Genomic DNA, 15062 nt, shown 5'->3' with positions numbered 1-15062 from the left:
AGCTTTGGACATTTAGGGATTGACAGCAGTTTAGACTTTTCTCAGAGTAGACACTGAAATTCAGCACTGCGTAGAGGTCCATTGCCATTGGATGTGCGGGGTATTGGAGGTGCGGTCTTTGTCCTGGGGAACTGGACAAGACGGATCCGGCTCTGTCCACCACAAGGATTTTCATTATTGTTCTCACTCCTGCCACGTCTTTATCGCGGCCCACAGGTCCCATCTCTAATTCGGCCTCTCCTAACTGAAATCCTCAGGGCTGGTCTACAGACCGCCGCCCTCCCCTCCCAGCTGCCCCGGATGTTTAACTAGAGGTCCCGCGCCACAGCTCCCTCATCTGGGCCAGCCGAGACCTATTGATTGTCTTGATCCTGAATATTTCATGCTGCTGCGTAAATGACTCGTCGATGCGCTTGAGCGCACCACCAGCCGGAAGCATGCCGTGTCCTCCTGCCACCAAGTAGATACCATGAGCCACACCTTCATAATGTCGTCTAGGAGGTGCTCGTAGCCATTTTCCTCATTTGTGTGCGATATTTCGTGTTTGTGGTTTGCAGAAATCCGTAGAGGTCGGTTTGATGAAGATTTTGGAAGACGGAAGGCTTACAGAAACTAGAGGCACGAATAGCCCACCGGGCCGCGCAGTCGGAGCCCAGGCATGCGTGCCCCACATAGCAAGCCCAACCCTAACCGTAACCGAGCGTCCGCAAAAATGAACAACACTTACACCTTCCCATCTTTACATCGCCATCGTGCCAGACGTCGGAACCAACTCGGGCACGTAATCTATTGGACATTTCGAAGGGCCAAAAACGTATCCAACAGTCGTTCCTATACTTTGTTGACCAGCCAGCGCCAAGTCGACGAAAGCGACACGCCCAACGAGCAATCGGCATCGACACTGAGTTGGATGAAAAGCAGCAGAGCTTGCACACAAGGCAGCCACTCGAGAACAACGGACTGAGCTGCATACATGCAACGCTCAAGGCACTCGAGCTTGTGGTTGCCATGAAGCCAGCAGCTTGCCGCACAGCAAACGCCATGGCACGGTACATTGATATCCAAGCATTCGCATGCTTAACGCCCTCGCAGTCTAGTAGGCGACTCCCGCCCAATACATTTGCACCAAGCGTCAAATTTGTGTTTGCGAGCTGCTAATTAAACCGCGGCGTCTGCAGGAATACTCCATGCCATCCGAGGAGCGACCTAGCGGCGCGTCCACGACGTGTTCTCGCAAGCCATGCCAAACTTGTTCGGTCAGAACGAGCCATAGCTACCCCGGATCGTTGACGCGAGTGTTTTTCCGCAAAGACGGGATTCATAGATCGCCATACCGTTTGCCTAGAGAACGAGTACACACCGGCCGGCAAGCACGCAGGCACCCAATTCCGCTGCATGCAAATCCTATTGTTGAATGGCCTCTTGGAATCACGGCTCAGATCAAAAACTTCGCCAGCCGCGGAAGTAAGGATAAAAGCTAGGTAACAAGACAAAGGTAACAAGACAAAGGAACGGAAAGGAAGAGTTCGGCATTAGACTGTCAACTATCCATTCAGAGTATCTCGACAAAGTCAACGCACCAACTCCAGAGCACACAAACCCACTCCCCGCAGCACCAGCCATCAAGGGCAACCCCAACTCCCCTCTTCCACCAAAAGGGCCGTGAACTCGATCCGTTTCTCGAGCTGAGCAGTCGAGATCCCGCCCGCCGGCACCACTTTCCTCAGGATTTCCAACCACACCCTGTCGTCCTTGAAGGTTGTCTCGACCAGGGCGCGCTCGACATAGTCGGGCATGTAGCCGCCACGCCGCCAGTTCAGGAATGCCTTGACGGCGTACTTACCCGACTCGTCTGCCTGCAGCAAGATGTTTTGCTTTGCTAGCATGGTGTGCGTCGCGACAAACGGTGTATACTTGCTGCGGCGCCTCTGTATCCTCTCCTTCCTGTCCTGGGCGAGCAGCGGCCGCCACCTGTCCTGCTCGACGAGGGTGAGATGTCCCAGCGCCCACTCGTCAAACGCCTCCTCAGCATCGACCACGCCCGCCCGCTCGAACGGCCCCATGTCCGGCTCGCGCCCGTCGGAGAAGACGTTTTGCATTAGCAGCCGTGCCTTGAGCTCGCCCGGCACGCCGATGTAGTGGCAGGTCGCCGACTCGTGCAGGCGCTTCAGGGCGGCGGCGAGTAGGGGGGCTATCTCTTGCGTGAACTCGGCCAGCTCCCCCGTGTCTGTCTTTGACTTCCACACCTTTTCGAGCGTCTCGCCCTCGAAACGGCGGGTGGCTTGGAGGAAGTGGCCATGAAACGCCGTGTCGGTCGGCTGCGAGTCCATGGCGAAATTCAGAACCTCGAGTGCCAGGGGGTCGGTCTTCATGGCTCTGGCCACGGAAGTCGAGATGTCGTGTTCCAATTCGGTGTTGATCGTGACGGTGTACTCCTCTTCTGTGTATTCGGGGAGATGGGCTGGCGTCGCCTCCGGCCTCTTGCGGGTGACAATGTCCATGGCGAAGCCGCCCTCGGCGTGATACGGCATGTTCTTTATCGCCACGAGCTCGCCGATCTCATCGCAGGGCCGAACATACTCGCCCATGACGTCGTGGCGCCGCCGCAAGTGCTCGATGGCCGCGTCCATCCATTTCTGCTCCGGGGTGTGGAAGCCGCCCGAGAAGACGGGAAAGATTTTGGAGTCCCAGAGCGCCTCTGCTTCCGCGCTCGTGTCGGCTGCCATGGCGATCTCTGAAGACGTGCTGTGCGAGATGACGTCAGTTGCGAGATGAAGAGTTCGGTGGACGGGACGCAGTCTTATGTGCAGTGTCCGACAGGGTCGTCTGCTTGCGGTCCTCGACGGCCTTTGCGGGCCGGGGCCTGAAGCTGCGACAGCCAATCAGGAGTCCTCCTCTCGAATAGCGGGACTTGCAGTGACTTGACCCCCGAGCGGAATGCAAAATCCGGATGTGAAAATCGAATGCGAGAATGTGTTGGAATTTCACGAAATATCTTCACTCCCTCCAAATCAATTCACCGATTAGTTTCAGGCTGGAAAGATCATAAATGCCATTTTACGACCGTGGAGAGATTGCACGTCAAGTCTCTCCAGGTACCGCCAAGGCCAGGCCATTTCACGCGAAAGAAATCGGCTGTGCCCCTGTTGTGAAACGCCAACGCCAACGCCAACGCCAACGCCAACGCCAACGCCAACAGCAGGCCAACGACACTGCGCCAGCCAGCTGGAAGCAGCTGCGGAGGAGCGTGTCCGCGACACGTGAGCAGGACAGAAGCAGGATTTCAGCAATTGAAAATCAGTTCGACTCAGTCACTGCAGCGCGCAGCCCATCATAATGATCAACCCGCTCACCACTCCACGGCTTTCAAAAGTCTCGTCAAGTCGGCCCTGACCTTGGGCCCCCTGTCGGAGACTGCTCCCTTGGGCGCGACCTCCCATGAAGTTGAGGCACATGAAGTTGAGGCACTTGGTGTCCTAGCTGAATGCGACCTCAAGCAGGGCGCTCGGCGTACTCGGACAGGAAGCCAGCGCGCCCCCAGCCGTCGATGCCCGTGAGCTGGTAACTGTTGGTCTCGGGATTGTGCCTCACCACGATGTCTCGAATTGGACAAGTTTCAGCTGGTTGAAGCTGCCGGCAGTGCAGCCTAAATTTTGTTCACTTCCGTCTCAGTCTGAATTCAGTGGCAATTCAATCAATGTTCTCAACAGTGGCTGGTCAATCAACACTTGAAACGCGCAATTGAGCAGCCGGCGGCTCAAACTCATCAGCTCGGGCATGTTTTCAGCTATCTCAAAATTCCACCACGCACACCGTCTCTCAACATCCACCCGGTCGGTGATAGTCAGGACACCTTCAACCCTACAGGAGTCAGCTGCCACCGCTCAAGCTCGACCAAGCAGGCTCTTGAGATAATACATCACCCCGTCCTTTCCCGGCCAGAGAAGCACTGTTCTGTTCCTGGTGGCGGGCGAGGTTCCAGTAGTAGGCGTTGCAGACGATGCTCTGTAGCGGCGGCAGCGTGCCCTGGGCCACCTCGGTCGCGATGGCTCGCACAAACGTGTAGGCAGCGTCGAGGTGGGCGAGGCCGAGGGCTCGAATCGACACGCGCGCGTCGGGTGCTTGGCAATCACGTCCCGTAGTGCCTTGGTGTTGGCGTCACTGTCGCTATCGTTACGCACCTTCAGCACTAGAGTCGAGTCTGACGCATTCGTAAGAAGGTGCTCTACTGCCGGGACGGCCAGAGAGCCGTTGGCTCTGGTGATGATGATTGTGCCCATGGTGCGCGTGTGGCCTGGACACGTCTAGTCTGCGGTAATGGCGCCCAAATCAGGACTCAAAGCAAGACTGTTGGTCGGAGAATCGAGAGGTACGCGGAACGAGGGAGGCGCTCAACTTTAGCAGCAGCCTGGTTCGGCGGCGGACAGCGGCGTCAGCAGCACTCTTGTTGGAGCTAGGCCCTAGTTGGAACAGGCCCTCAGTGGCCTCTGCCAGGCCAAAGTCCACTGCAGGCGCAGTATGAAGTGTTGGAAATGCGGTAATGCAGCGGAAACCCTAGCCGCCACTGAGCCAGTCGCCCAACCAGATAGGCTCCCGCGATTCCAGGCCTCCTCCACACCCATCTGTCTTCTAGTGTGGGATAGCTCCCGCTCCGCGCTGGTACCGTAGTTTCCCTACCCTGGCAGTCCGCGGCGTCTGAAGTTCCATTCCATTCGTTGAAACAAGCGGCAGGCATCCACTGGGCCTCAGGTGCCTGCAAGCCGTCTCTGCTGTTCGGTTCTCCTTCTGTTCAGTTCTCCTCCTGTTTGGTTCTCATCCTGTTCGGTCCTCCTACTGTTCGGTTCTCCTCCTGTTCGGTTCTCCTCCTGTTCAGTATGGTCCTCGGCAGGTGGATCTTGAATCTAAGAGTCTAACCACGCTACTAGGCATTGCCAGAAGGCTGGAATTTTGAAGGGTCGCCGGCTGGTGACTATGAACTCTGGTAGACTGGAAGCTAATCTGTGACCATCTTGTCGAGACTGGTTGGTTGTTCGTTGAAAGTTCACAACCAACTGCAGATAACCTGCCACAGCGACTGGATGCTGTCTCCCGTGTTGGTGCTTGCACAGCATGGGTAGCGATCCCTTGGGTTCTGGAAACCGTGAACAACGATTCTTGGCCAGATGAGGGTAATCGCAGAATTCCAGTGCAACGTTTCCTTGGAATATGAAGCGGGCGCCAGCCCAAAACAGACTGTCGTGCGTTTAACAACGGTGTCACTATGGTGTCTGGAGGCACTAGCCAATCCTAGCCGCCCTAGCGAAACAGGAGTTGACCTAGCCGGCAAACGATTGACCAGCGCTGTTACCGGCAATTGCACAAAGTGCTGACCACGTGCAGCGACGTGCATGAGGTGGTGTGCGGATGCCGCATCCCCTTTTTGGGAAACGACGCCGAAAGGCACGAGGCTGAGAGCAGTCTTCTGTATTCTTACTCTGTCCAGACGTCAGCACAGCGCCGGGTGGTCTGCGGGAGCGCGCATGCATTCTCGGGTGCGGTCACTCGAGCCACAGAGGGTTGAAGACAAGTCCAATGTCACAAGGAGCATTCGAGCAGGCCTTCGTCAAATGCCTCCCGGGTGTCGAATGCCCCCCGGGTGCCGACAGTATTGCTGAACACGTCTTATTGATCAAGCAACATGTCCAACGCAAAGAGCAAGTTAAATATGTCCAAGATCAATTCAAGGCGACAACGTTAAAGTCAAACCGACTCATTAGGACAAAGTCCCCTTTTAAGAGCCATCTGCTACAGAACTACGATACAGCAACCCATGCTTGAGCTACCACCCCTAGGCGATGCGCACCAGATACTCAGACAGCAGGCCCCCAGCGATGGACAACCCCGCCCCCCAGAACCCATAGCGAAACCACCACCAGCAGCTGGCGGGGTCCGCGAGGTCCACGCAGGCCACCATGGCGCCAAGCGAGAGGGCGCATCCGCCGAGGGCGACGATGTAGTACGGAACGGCCATGGCCGCAGACACACCGCACGCCGCCAGCAGGCCGCCCATGGCGGCCTGGGCCAGCCACAGCACGGGCTTGGTGCGGCGGCGGAACAGCACGGCGAGGCTCTTGAGCCCGAGGGCGGCGTCGTCCTTAACGTCCTGGTGCGCGTAGATGGTATCGTATATGGCGCTCCACAGCATGCACGCCACCCACAGGCACAGCACCGACACGCCCAGCTGCACATCAGTGCCCAGCAGCGAAGCCACCCACACGGCAACGCTAGGGGTGCTAGCCCGCGGGCTGGGATGGCCTGCTGGTAGCCGCAGCGCGAACACGGGGGACGCCGCGAAGGGTTCGTAGCCCATGGCCACACACCCTACAACGACGCCCCAGGCCAGGCAGGCGCCGAGCACGAGCTGGGCAAAGTGGGTATGACGCTTAGCCCAGGGGTAGTAGGCGGTTGCGAGCATGTTGGGCAGGGCGTAGCAAGCGGCCCCGGCAGGGTCTGGGAAGAGCAGCAGCACGGCGGCGGCGCCGACGGCCTGGGTGGCGGTGAAGACGAAGGCGGCTCGGGGTGATATGGCGCCGCGTGGGATCGGCCGGGTGCGCGTGCGGGCCACGGCCGCGTCGAGCGGCGCGTCGACGAGGTCGTTCCACGCGTGTGCGGCGTTGGAGAAGAAGAAGCTGCCGACGAGCAGCACGGCACAAGCCCGCAGGACCGCGGCGACCGGGGAGCCACGCAGGATGGCGGCCAACAGCGCGCCGAAGAAATGGGGGAAATAGATGAGGGCCAGGGCAGCCGGCGGGCTGAGCCGTGTCAGTTGCACGTACGGCACCCACGATGCCGGCAGGCGTGATACCCAGCCGCCGACATGCTTGCCGCCGTACTGCTGCGCGAGGGCGCCGTCGAGGCTTGCAGAGCCGGAGCCCTTCTCACTGAGCAGCAGCACCGGAGACACGGCCTCCTCGGCCCTCACGGCGGCGACGGTTCTCGGACTAGGATGGCCCATGGTTGGAGGTTGTGTGCTGTGGCGGCTCGAGGGGGGGTCTGGGCGAGCAGATGGCCAGAGGGCCGGTGCGTTTATATCTCGAGGGCTGCCGCCTGCGCCTGCGCCGCAGCGACATTGCTACCATTTTCGAGTAGCTGACGGTCGCCGCCCGACGTGCAGTCGGCGAGTACATCGCGCCTTACTGCAGCGTTGGGTTGGGACTGTGCCCGGCCAGGTAAGAGAGTGAGGCGAGGGCCACATTGTATACATCGGCGGAAAAGCTGCTCACGGTCTGGGGTAACTCCACTCACAGCGCCAATAGCGCCAGGGGGGTGGCCCGCCCTGAACGAAGGGGTGGATATGTGTGGAGACCTGGCCGCCGTTGTGGATTTGGGAGTAGATCACGCCTCCTGGGCAGACCTCTTGCGGAAAGCAGACCTCCTACGGAGAGCGAGCCTCGAGAGGTTGTGTGACACAGCGGTGCAGGAGAGACCGCGGGCACGAACCAACTGTGGACGACGAACCAACTGTGTAACAACAGCAACTCGGAATTCCGGCCCAACGCCTGCACCTATAGCCGAATTAGTGCTCTCTCAGTTTCGTAAGGGTTGCCCTTGGAGCCAACACGAGCTTCCTGCTGGACGTTGTGCTACCGCCGAGATCTGCTCCTGGTGAGTGCCACCTGGTGAGTGCCACCGCTGTGTGCACCGCTCAGCAGGGTATGGCACCTGAGACCCTTCGTGCCCGGCATGTGATTCGGAGGTTTTTGCTCGCTGTTTCAAGCCTCTGTCGCCCCGCCTTGCGCCACTGGGAGCTGTGGGCTCGGCTAGCTTGAATATTCGTGTTCGGCCTCGGGATCGGGTTTCGGCTTGGCTCGTTCGACAAAGGGGCTTAGCGCGCCAATGGTGCAGGGCAGAATCGGCGCCGATGTCACCGCACGGCGGCTTTCTGTCGCATTCGGACCGGGGCAGCTGAGTTGGACGGCATTTCATTTCCGGCAGCCAATCGCTCCCCTGATGGACAGTTTAAAATCTGATATGCATCTATCCGCAGACTTGCTGGCGGGGAAGTCTAGGCAGGCTGTCAGGCTGTCAGGCTGCCCTTATACGCGCCGCAGGGATTGTCTTGGTAGCGTCTGGCGCAGCACGACTTTAACCAACCGGCGGCGGGTCCTGTCTTAAGTAGTTTTCGGGGTGGGAGTCCGGCTGGGATCCGGAGCACCGCACCTATCGTAGACTGTGCCTCGCACTCGTTCCCACCCAGCTGGCCTGGCCCTTCCCATCCCAGCAGACGATCCGATCCACAGCCGGCCGGTCACCCAGGTGGAGCATGAGATTGACGATGCGAGTGGCTCGCTCGCCACTTGGCGAAAGTGGCTTATTTGCGTCTCCGCTGCCGCTTCCCTCTTCTCCCTTAAAGCCGCCGACCCCGAAGGACTTCATTCGGCCAAGACCACACAGGGTGCAAAGAAGTGCACCGCTAGTGGCTCACTCAGGTCATTCCTGAACATGGCTCGCAGCTCCCCCAGGGGCCCAGGACGCGCCAGCCACGTCTCGCTCGGCCCGCCAGCGCGGACCGAGCCGGCTAGAGGTGCGGGGCCCAATGTCCCAAACCAGGCGGCGATGAACACAGCGATGGAGTAGACGTCGGCGTCCTGCGCGCTTGTGGCCACTAACCACATGGTAGGGCTGGATGCCTTTTAAACGTCGCGAGCCTTAGCGCTAGCATCGTTGTGAGCCTGCCGAAGACAGGAACGACCCCAGGGTCCGGCCTCATCAGCCTGCTTGCTATCGAGGTCGAGGGCCACAGGATCGATGCGCTTGCAAGCCTCGCAGTTGCGCACATGTCGCAGGCGCGGCGCACGGAGCAACACTGCCCAGTGGCTGCTCTGGCACCTCAATGACGATGCAGCGCGCCGGTCGACGTTGCCACTTATGCTGCACCGAATCGGGACGACCGCGTCCGCCTGTGTTGGCGCGGCAGCGGTTCAGAACAGAGCACACGGCGTGCCGTCAAAGAGCTCCATGACGAAGCATTGAAGGGTGGTGCTGAAAATAACCACCGCCGTCAGCCTGCCAGAGATGCCCACCCCATGCTCAAGAATCAAGTGTACGCTCCGGTTTTGGCTGATCAGAAACAACAAGTTTGGACTCGAGCCTCGTGGTCTGTTCAAAAGCCGTCTAACCACTCTCTAAGGACGAAATTAGGACAGCACTCGACAGACTGGCCCAGCTTGCTTGTCTCGCACGGAGAACATAGTCGACAGAGGGAAGTTGAGTTATTAGTTGCTCGAATTAATATACTGGTATCATACTGTGGGCTGGAAATGGACGACAACGCCAGCAACGACGTCGCAGATCCCATCAACAGGAATCACCCGGGAACCGATGGGACAATGCTCAAATGCCCGTTCAAGGATTGTGAGAATGAATTTTCGAGGGAACAGGACCTTTTGCGGCATTATGCCATACGTACGGCCCCAATCCTCCGTCGGTTTTCGATAGAATGGCTAACTTACAGCGCGCAGATTACTGTATTAACAAGACCTGCTGCAACATTACCTTCAAACAAGCGAAAAAGTACATGAATCACAACTACCAGGACCAGAGCAACCGAATCAGCTATAAGAAACAGTGTGCACAAATACGCGATGTTATGAGAGAAGAGCTGGGGCTATAGCGCCAACAGAAACGAGCTAGTGGTGTGATCTACCCAGGTAGATTAAAGAGACAAGCAAGTTCTAGCAGTCACATACGGGAAGCTGTAACCCAACTGGAAACAGCCTCAAACGCGCTTGAGCAACCTACACCAGCAGTGCCGCTCTCCACAGCAGCCGATTGCGACCAATTTAATACCTTCTGCCGAGCCCTCCGTATCGAGATTCTCCTGAAGGGCCCTTCCGAGATGTCACTCGCTCTGACGCCCAAGGTCACCTCGCAGTTTACAATCTAGTCTACTCGTGCTAGTTCCGGTATACGAGTCTGCTTTTTGGGGCTTTGCACATAGTACTACAATCACAAACAGAGGCATTACGACATCAGTCTTTGTCCGTTCAACCGTCCTGAGCAACGTCTCGGCTCTGGATTCTTGGGATACCCGGTATTCAAACTATTCATCTATCGCACTCTCTACGTCAGAATGGCATCCTTGGTGGCGACACACCGGCCCGTTTCTTCACCCTCTTCACTTGTTCACACAATTTGTCCTCCAAAATCACTTCCTAGTTTACAATCACAACTACGGCTGCGGGCCCTATTCGGCATCAAAATTCTTCACTATCGTAATTTCCTTACGTGGGTTGGTTGATTGTAGCCCTCTTGCTTCGGATACGGTGTAGCCTGGGAATTATAAGTTTCATAGACCTTTCTTACTACCTCTGCTCGGACTACCAACGATCCTCGATACAATTTAATGGCCCGTTTATAAGCTACGCTAACCTCCAGCGATTATTCTTCGGGTGCCTCCCCTTGGGGATAGTGAGGGCGCCCCACTGACTTTATAATACCTCTTACGATAACATCAGGCGAGGAGGTCTATTGGTAACCCAATTACGCGGTAAATACCAGCACCCCATACATGACACTAGCTGACTTGAGAAGACTAGGGTGGAACCCGGGCTATCAACAGATGATACTACAGATGAGCAGAATGAATTACAGCAACGGGTAAGTACTGGTATCAGTATAGACAAACATTTGGCTGATATGCCGTCTTAAGAGGCTAAAACTCACGATAGTTTAGACAGCAACTCGGAACAGGAAGGTACTGACGACACTGCCAATAAGCCAGATGAGGACTCGAAACAAGGCTCCGGAGGACTCAGGACAGGACTCAGGATAGGTAAGCACTGACACCAAAACCTAGTAACGTGTGTGATAAGCGAGATGAACAGACAAGCGAGTTGAACAATTTCCACAACCTCACCACAACTACCCTCAATTACACAACCACAACACTAGGAAATAACAATAACTGAATCGGAAACAGATGAATCAGACGATTCTGCAGCCTCCTTGCACGTACGTGCATTATGGCCAGGCTTGCCGCATACGCCACAGCATCGAATCTTCGTACGAGACCCCCCTGCACCACCACCATTTTGTCGTGTTTCCTGGACCAACTGCCCACCCACAGCCTTCTGATCCAGTAGATCCTGTGCCTCTTGTACAGTAAGTGATCCTCCAAGCCGAACACGTGTTTTCTTGGCTCTCCGTCGCTTACTAAGCCCCTCATTGGCCTTCCGAAGTGCTGAGACCTCTGTACGCAAAAGAGCCACCTCGTGCATTATAGCTATCGTACCTTTAGCTAATCGATCCACAGCAGTCAGCATTGGTGTTGGAGAGCTGCCCTGATGGTTGGAAATTCGAGTTTTGATGAACGCTGACTGTGAGGCAGCCTCTCTCGGGTTTTGTGGCGTTTGGGAGACCCAAGGTAGCGATGTAGTTGGGCTTGTAGCTGGGGGTGTTGGAGTCCGAATACGCACATCCAGCTTGGATATCACCCTCTCTGGATCGTACGGCACAAGGCCGGCTCCAGCAACCCCCCCCTGGATATTCCTTTCCGTAACCGAAGCAAAAAACGCCTCTCTAAACCCACAAAGAAACTCCAGCTTGCTAATATGTGTGATGTTCATCCGCATCAGCTGCTCAATCTGACAGCCGTACGCCTTCTTCAACGGCCCAAAGCAACCAACATCCAATGGCTGAAGTAGGTGTGAAGAGTGCGGAGGCATACAGAGTGTGATGATGTTGTGCTCCCGGCAGTAAGTCTCGAATTCTTCGGAGTGGTGGCTATCGTGGCCGTCGAGAATTAACAGTCGGTATATTCCCTTCGTACGAGATGCTGTGTGGAAATCGAAGTGCCGAATCCAATCCATGCCTTTCTCATTAGTAGTCCAGCCATTGTCGGTTGTTGCGATACGCCAGGTACCCGGAAGGTTGCACTCTTGATACCAGTTAGCAAGGTGATATTGCCCAGCTAAGATAATGAATGGTGGGATAGTCCAGCCTAGAGCATTCACTCCTTGGATGACTGTAGCCCACTCTCGATTACCAGGCTGGGCTTGCTTAGCCCTACCACGGCCATCAGAGGTAGTAACTACCATAGCGGGGATGATAATGCCCATCATAAAGCCGGTCTCGTCGAAATTGTACAAATCTTCGTCAAGGATACCGTACTTGGCCTTCGTGTTGTGCACAAGCGCAAACCACTCGCGAATAACTTTTGGATCTTCGCATTTGGCCCTCTGGTAGTCGTATTTACGCGTAAAACGCGTCCGAAGTTCTGGCTGGCGCTTGACGAAGTTGTGAGCCCAGCGTGTACCGACAGAGGGCGCGTCGCGTTCGCGTAGCAATCGATTGGCCATATCTTCTACGTACGAAAGCCGGGGATGAAATGCGCGCGCACATAGCTCAATGATGTACTGAACAATCGTTTTCTCTTCCAAATCCGTAAGCTTACGCGAATTGGCTGGAGTATCACGTCGTGCAGGTTTGCCGTCGCGTCGGTTGCGTATAGTATTTACCGTGACTTGATATGTTGTTGCTGCAGCTCGAATACTGAGTTTTGGGTCGTTTTGAATAGCCCTGAGGGCCAAATTCACCCTAGCTTCGTATGAAGGAAGAGACATTTGAGTTTGTTGAGGAATTTGGTGTTTTGTAGAGAGGAGGCGCGTCGCGTCAAAAGTGTTCAACTCGCTTGTCTGTTCATCTCGCTTATCACACACGTTAGTGAATAATTTTGCTAATAATGGGGCGTAGGAGGAAACTGAATCTACGCCTGACGCAGCCGCCGACGAGTCAGCCAGCGGCGTGCCAAATGGTACTGATAGGTATGATGAAGTTAGCAAGTTGAGGTCGTCTGCTTTCTGGCCCCGCGATGACTTCCTTGAATAAGTCGTCTTAGAAAAAGAAACGGGCACTAGAAGCCGGCGATGTTTCATATCAATGACGTCAATAACCTGGTCCGTGCTTTTGTAGTTTATTGGAGTTAGATATTTGCTTAGTAATTTCAGTCTGCTGAGTTTCCCCACCATTTGAGGCTCCAACCTAACCTGGTACCCAATATTTTCACAAGTAGTAATACGAGAGGCCGGTCTCTAGCTTAAATGGCAGTTTGGGCCCTTCTCAAGTGACTTTTTTTCCTTTTCCTATCCCCAAAGCCTTACGTCGCAAATAGCCATGGATTTGAGGTAGCTATTCCCAACATCGATCGCTGAGAAAAAACAGGAAAGCGTCCTTACATAGCTGTATAAGGAAGCCGGGCGGAAACAGGAGATATAGGAGCAAATAAAAAATACGCCGGGAGAAATATACGAGTACCATCCTATCGATTTACACCGGCAGATCTATAAAGCGGTCAAAAATGAACATATCAGTAACGTTCATGATATGCGAGTTAGCCATGATAAGCGAGTTGGCCACCTTAACGAGATTTGGTGGGGCACAAGCAAAAAGATGTTAGTAAATTGTTAGTGATCTTATCAATTTCTTATCGCATTTGGCTGCGCACGCTACCCGGTCTCGTTAAGGTGGCCAACTTGCTTATCATGGCTAACTCGCTCATCAAATACGTTATATACATCTCCGATTAATAACATATTCTAATAAAGCAATCAAGGGGCCGGTATTAAAGGAATGGGTTGCAAGTCAAAACATTAATATTAAGAATAATACTACGCGGGATCCGTATTCCTGCTGCACCGAGAGGTCTGGTACGGAATGTGCGTTGTAGCTTGTACCCGACGAGGTGTTCCCGTCTTCGGGCCTAGTGATTTCCATCAATAAATCGCCCTCGAAACCAGGCGCAGATTAGATTGAGGTCTGACTCAAGGACGTAGGGTTGACGCATCTCACACCGTGCACTCCTTGCTCGGTATTGTCTAGTAGCGAGGTCGCTTATTCGGCGGCATTGGTAGGTCGAGCCTGTAGATTTGCTCCCCCGGTCCCGTCATCGGCGCCCCAGAGCGACGGGTTGGCGTTGTGCCTTGTACTCGATGATGCGGTTACACCATTATAAATTTCGGACTCCAAGCGGCGCGCTTCGTTGGGAGGTAGTACATCACGAATGCCACCGCTATTGTGTAGATATATGCCGGCTATTGACGAGGAGCTAATAGATACGAACCGTATGCCTCTCTCTTGCATATTTCGCTCTCGGGCGGTATTATCACTGCTTAGGGGTGCCAGCAAATTGGCGCCATTGTCGTTAGATGTTCGTACCTGGATACCCCGCAATGGCTGAACTCGTAAGGCTGGTAGTAATAGAGGCTGATTGTCAGAAACTCTCGGCTCAGCACCGGCTCCGCTTGGCGATTGCTGAGTGGGATTGATAGGCGGTGCATGGGGTCCTAGATCCTCGATATCGGGTCCGCTCGGCGACGAATGGCGCGTGTCGCTGGAAGGGAGGGTGTCATGAATCGTGGCGCCGTTGGGTGCGCTCCCCGACTGAAGCGTTGGCAAAAGCGCATCTGGCTGACTCTGAGGTTGGGATGCGGGTAGAGGATTATCCGCACGATGATCTGCGCGTCTCGGTCGTTTTTTGCCAGGTTGGTGGGGGGGCCTAACGTCCCCGTGCCGCTTCTTGAGGGTGCCCGGACTATGGTTGATTGCTGTAAATTGCGTGCTGAATACGCCAGAGATCGCTTGCCCGTGTGTTGTCTCTAATGCGGGCTGTGCGCTTCTCCCGTCACCACCTTGCGGGTCGTCTACTCGATGCTGGAGAGAGAAGGAACTAGTAGACCTTGTCCGTGACTGTTAGGCGGAGAACTCAACTGACCTTATCTATCGCGCTTAAACCAAGGATTTCTCTTACTGGTATGTGTTCTCGTATTTCCAGGCTCCTGGCTCTGTAAAGCATTCGATAAATCCGAGAAGCCAGCGACAGTACTGGCGAGAAATCGCGTTCTCCGTTGGTGTGGCGTATAACCCGCGCTCTTGTCGCCTCTCTGGCCTGTTGGTAACGGATAAGTGTTGGTCCCTCGGTCGATGATAGATATATAGAACGTACCTGACGATATATCTTGGCCCTCAACTGGTAGATGCCTGATTCCCAATATGCGCTCGGTAGACTACAAGGTGTAAATTGACTT

General features: G+C 55.3%; 5 protein-coding genes across 5 annotated transcripts; 1 reads left to right on the top strand and 4 right to left on the bottom strand.

The window, feature by feature from the left end:
- Nucleotides 1-1478: 1478 nt before the first annotated feature.
- On the bottom strand, nucleotides 1479-2792 carry B0T26DRAFT_724860 (uncharacterized protein). The gene has a single exon (XM_060442717.1). It carries the CDS (start codon nucleotides 2724-2726, stop codon nucleotides 1623-1625), a length of 1104 nt encoding a protein of 367 aa, XP_060290997.1. The 5' UTR covers nucleotides 2727-2792; the 3' UTR covers nucleotides 1479-1622.
- A 1078-nt stretch (nucleotides 2793-3870) lies between these two features.
- Nucleotides 3871-4280, bottom strand: B0T26DRAFT_679679 (uncharacterized protein; the record flags this gene model as incomplete). The annotated part of the gene is made up of 2 exons (XM_060440381.1): nucleotides 3871-4145; nucleotides 4178-4280. 2 exons carry the CDS (start codon nucleotides 4278-4280, stop codon nucleotides 3871-3873), a joined length of 378 nt encoding a protein of 125 aa, XP_060290996.1.
- Nucleotides 4281-5827: 1547 nt separating this feature from the next.
- On the bottom strand, nucleotides 5828-6994 carry B0T26DRAFT_743445 (UbiA prenyltransferase family-domain-containing protein; the record flags this gene model as incomplete). Its single annotated transcript, XM_060444256.1, has 3 exons — nucleotides 5828-6220; nucleotides 6320-6896; nucleotides 6942-6994. 3 exons carry the CDS (start codon nucleotides 6992-6994, stop codon nucleotides 5828-5830), a joined length of 1023 nt encoding a protein of 340 aa, XP_060290995.1.
- Nucleotides 6995-7150: 156 nt separating this feature from the next.
- Nucleotides 7151-8102, bottom strand: B0T26DRAFT_437966 (uncharacterized protein). The gene is made up of 3 exons (XM_060435026.1): nucleotides 7599-8102; nucleotides 7263-7544; nucleotides 7151-7194 (listed from the first exon to the last, which is right to left on the bottom strand). The coding sequence occupies exons 1-2, from the start codon at nucleotides 7963-7965 to the stop codon at nucleotides 7375-7377; spliced, it is 537 nt and encodes a 178-aa protein (XP_060290994.1). The 5' UTR covers nucleotides 7966-8102; the 3' UTR covers nucleotides 7151-7194; nucleotides 7263-7374.
- Nucleotides 8103-8860: 758 nt separating this feature from the next.
- B0T26DRAFT_437833 (uncharacterized protein) lies at nucleotides 8861-9882 on the top strand. The gene is made up of 2 exons (XM_060435025.1): nucleotides 8861-9444; nucleotides 9501-9882. The coding sequence occupies exons 1-2, from the start codon at nucleotides 9066-9068 to the stop codon at nucleotides 9650-9652; spliced, it is 531 nt and encodes a 176-aa protein (XP_060290993.1). The 5' UTR covers nucleotides 8861-9065; the 3' UTR covers nucleotides 9653-9882.
- The last annotated feature ends 5180 nt before the right edge of the window (nucleotides 9883-15062 follow it).

Source organism: Lasiosphaeria miniovina (genome assembly GCF_030549165.1).
Source record: "Lasiosphaeria miniovina strain SMH2392-1A chromosome Unknown B0T26scaffold_7, whole genome shotgun sequence".
NCBI lineage: Eukaryota > Fungi > Ascomycota > Sordariomycetes > Sordariales > Lasiosphaeriaceae > Lasiosphaeria > Lasiosphaeria miniovina.
Note: the sequence above shows the minus strand (reverse complement) of the source record. Positions and strands in the feature narration are given on the sequence as shown.

Coding starts and splice junctions, on each gene's coding strand:
- B0T26DRAFT_724860 (XM_060442717.1), bottom strand. CDS start 2,726: ATGGCAGCCGACACGAGCGCGGAAGCAGAGGCGCTCTGGGACTCCAAA.
- B0T26DRAFT_437966 (XM_060435026.1), bottom strand. CDS start 7,965: ATGAAATGCCGTCCAACTCAGCTGCCCCGGTCCGAATGCGACAGAAAG. Junction 7,545..7,598: donor ACGTCCAGCAGGAAGCTCGT/GTTGGCTCCAAG, acceptor ATTCGGCTATAG/GTGCAGGCGTTGGGCCGGAA.
- B0T26DRAFT_437833 (XM_060435025.1), top strand. CDS start 9,066: ATGCTCAAGAATCAAGTGTACGCTCCGGTTTTGGCTGATCAGAAACAA. Junction 9,445..9,500: donor TTTGCGGCATTATGCCATAC/GTACGGCCCCAA, acceptor TACAGCGCGCAG/ATTACTGTATTAACAAGACC.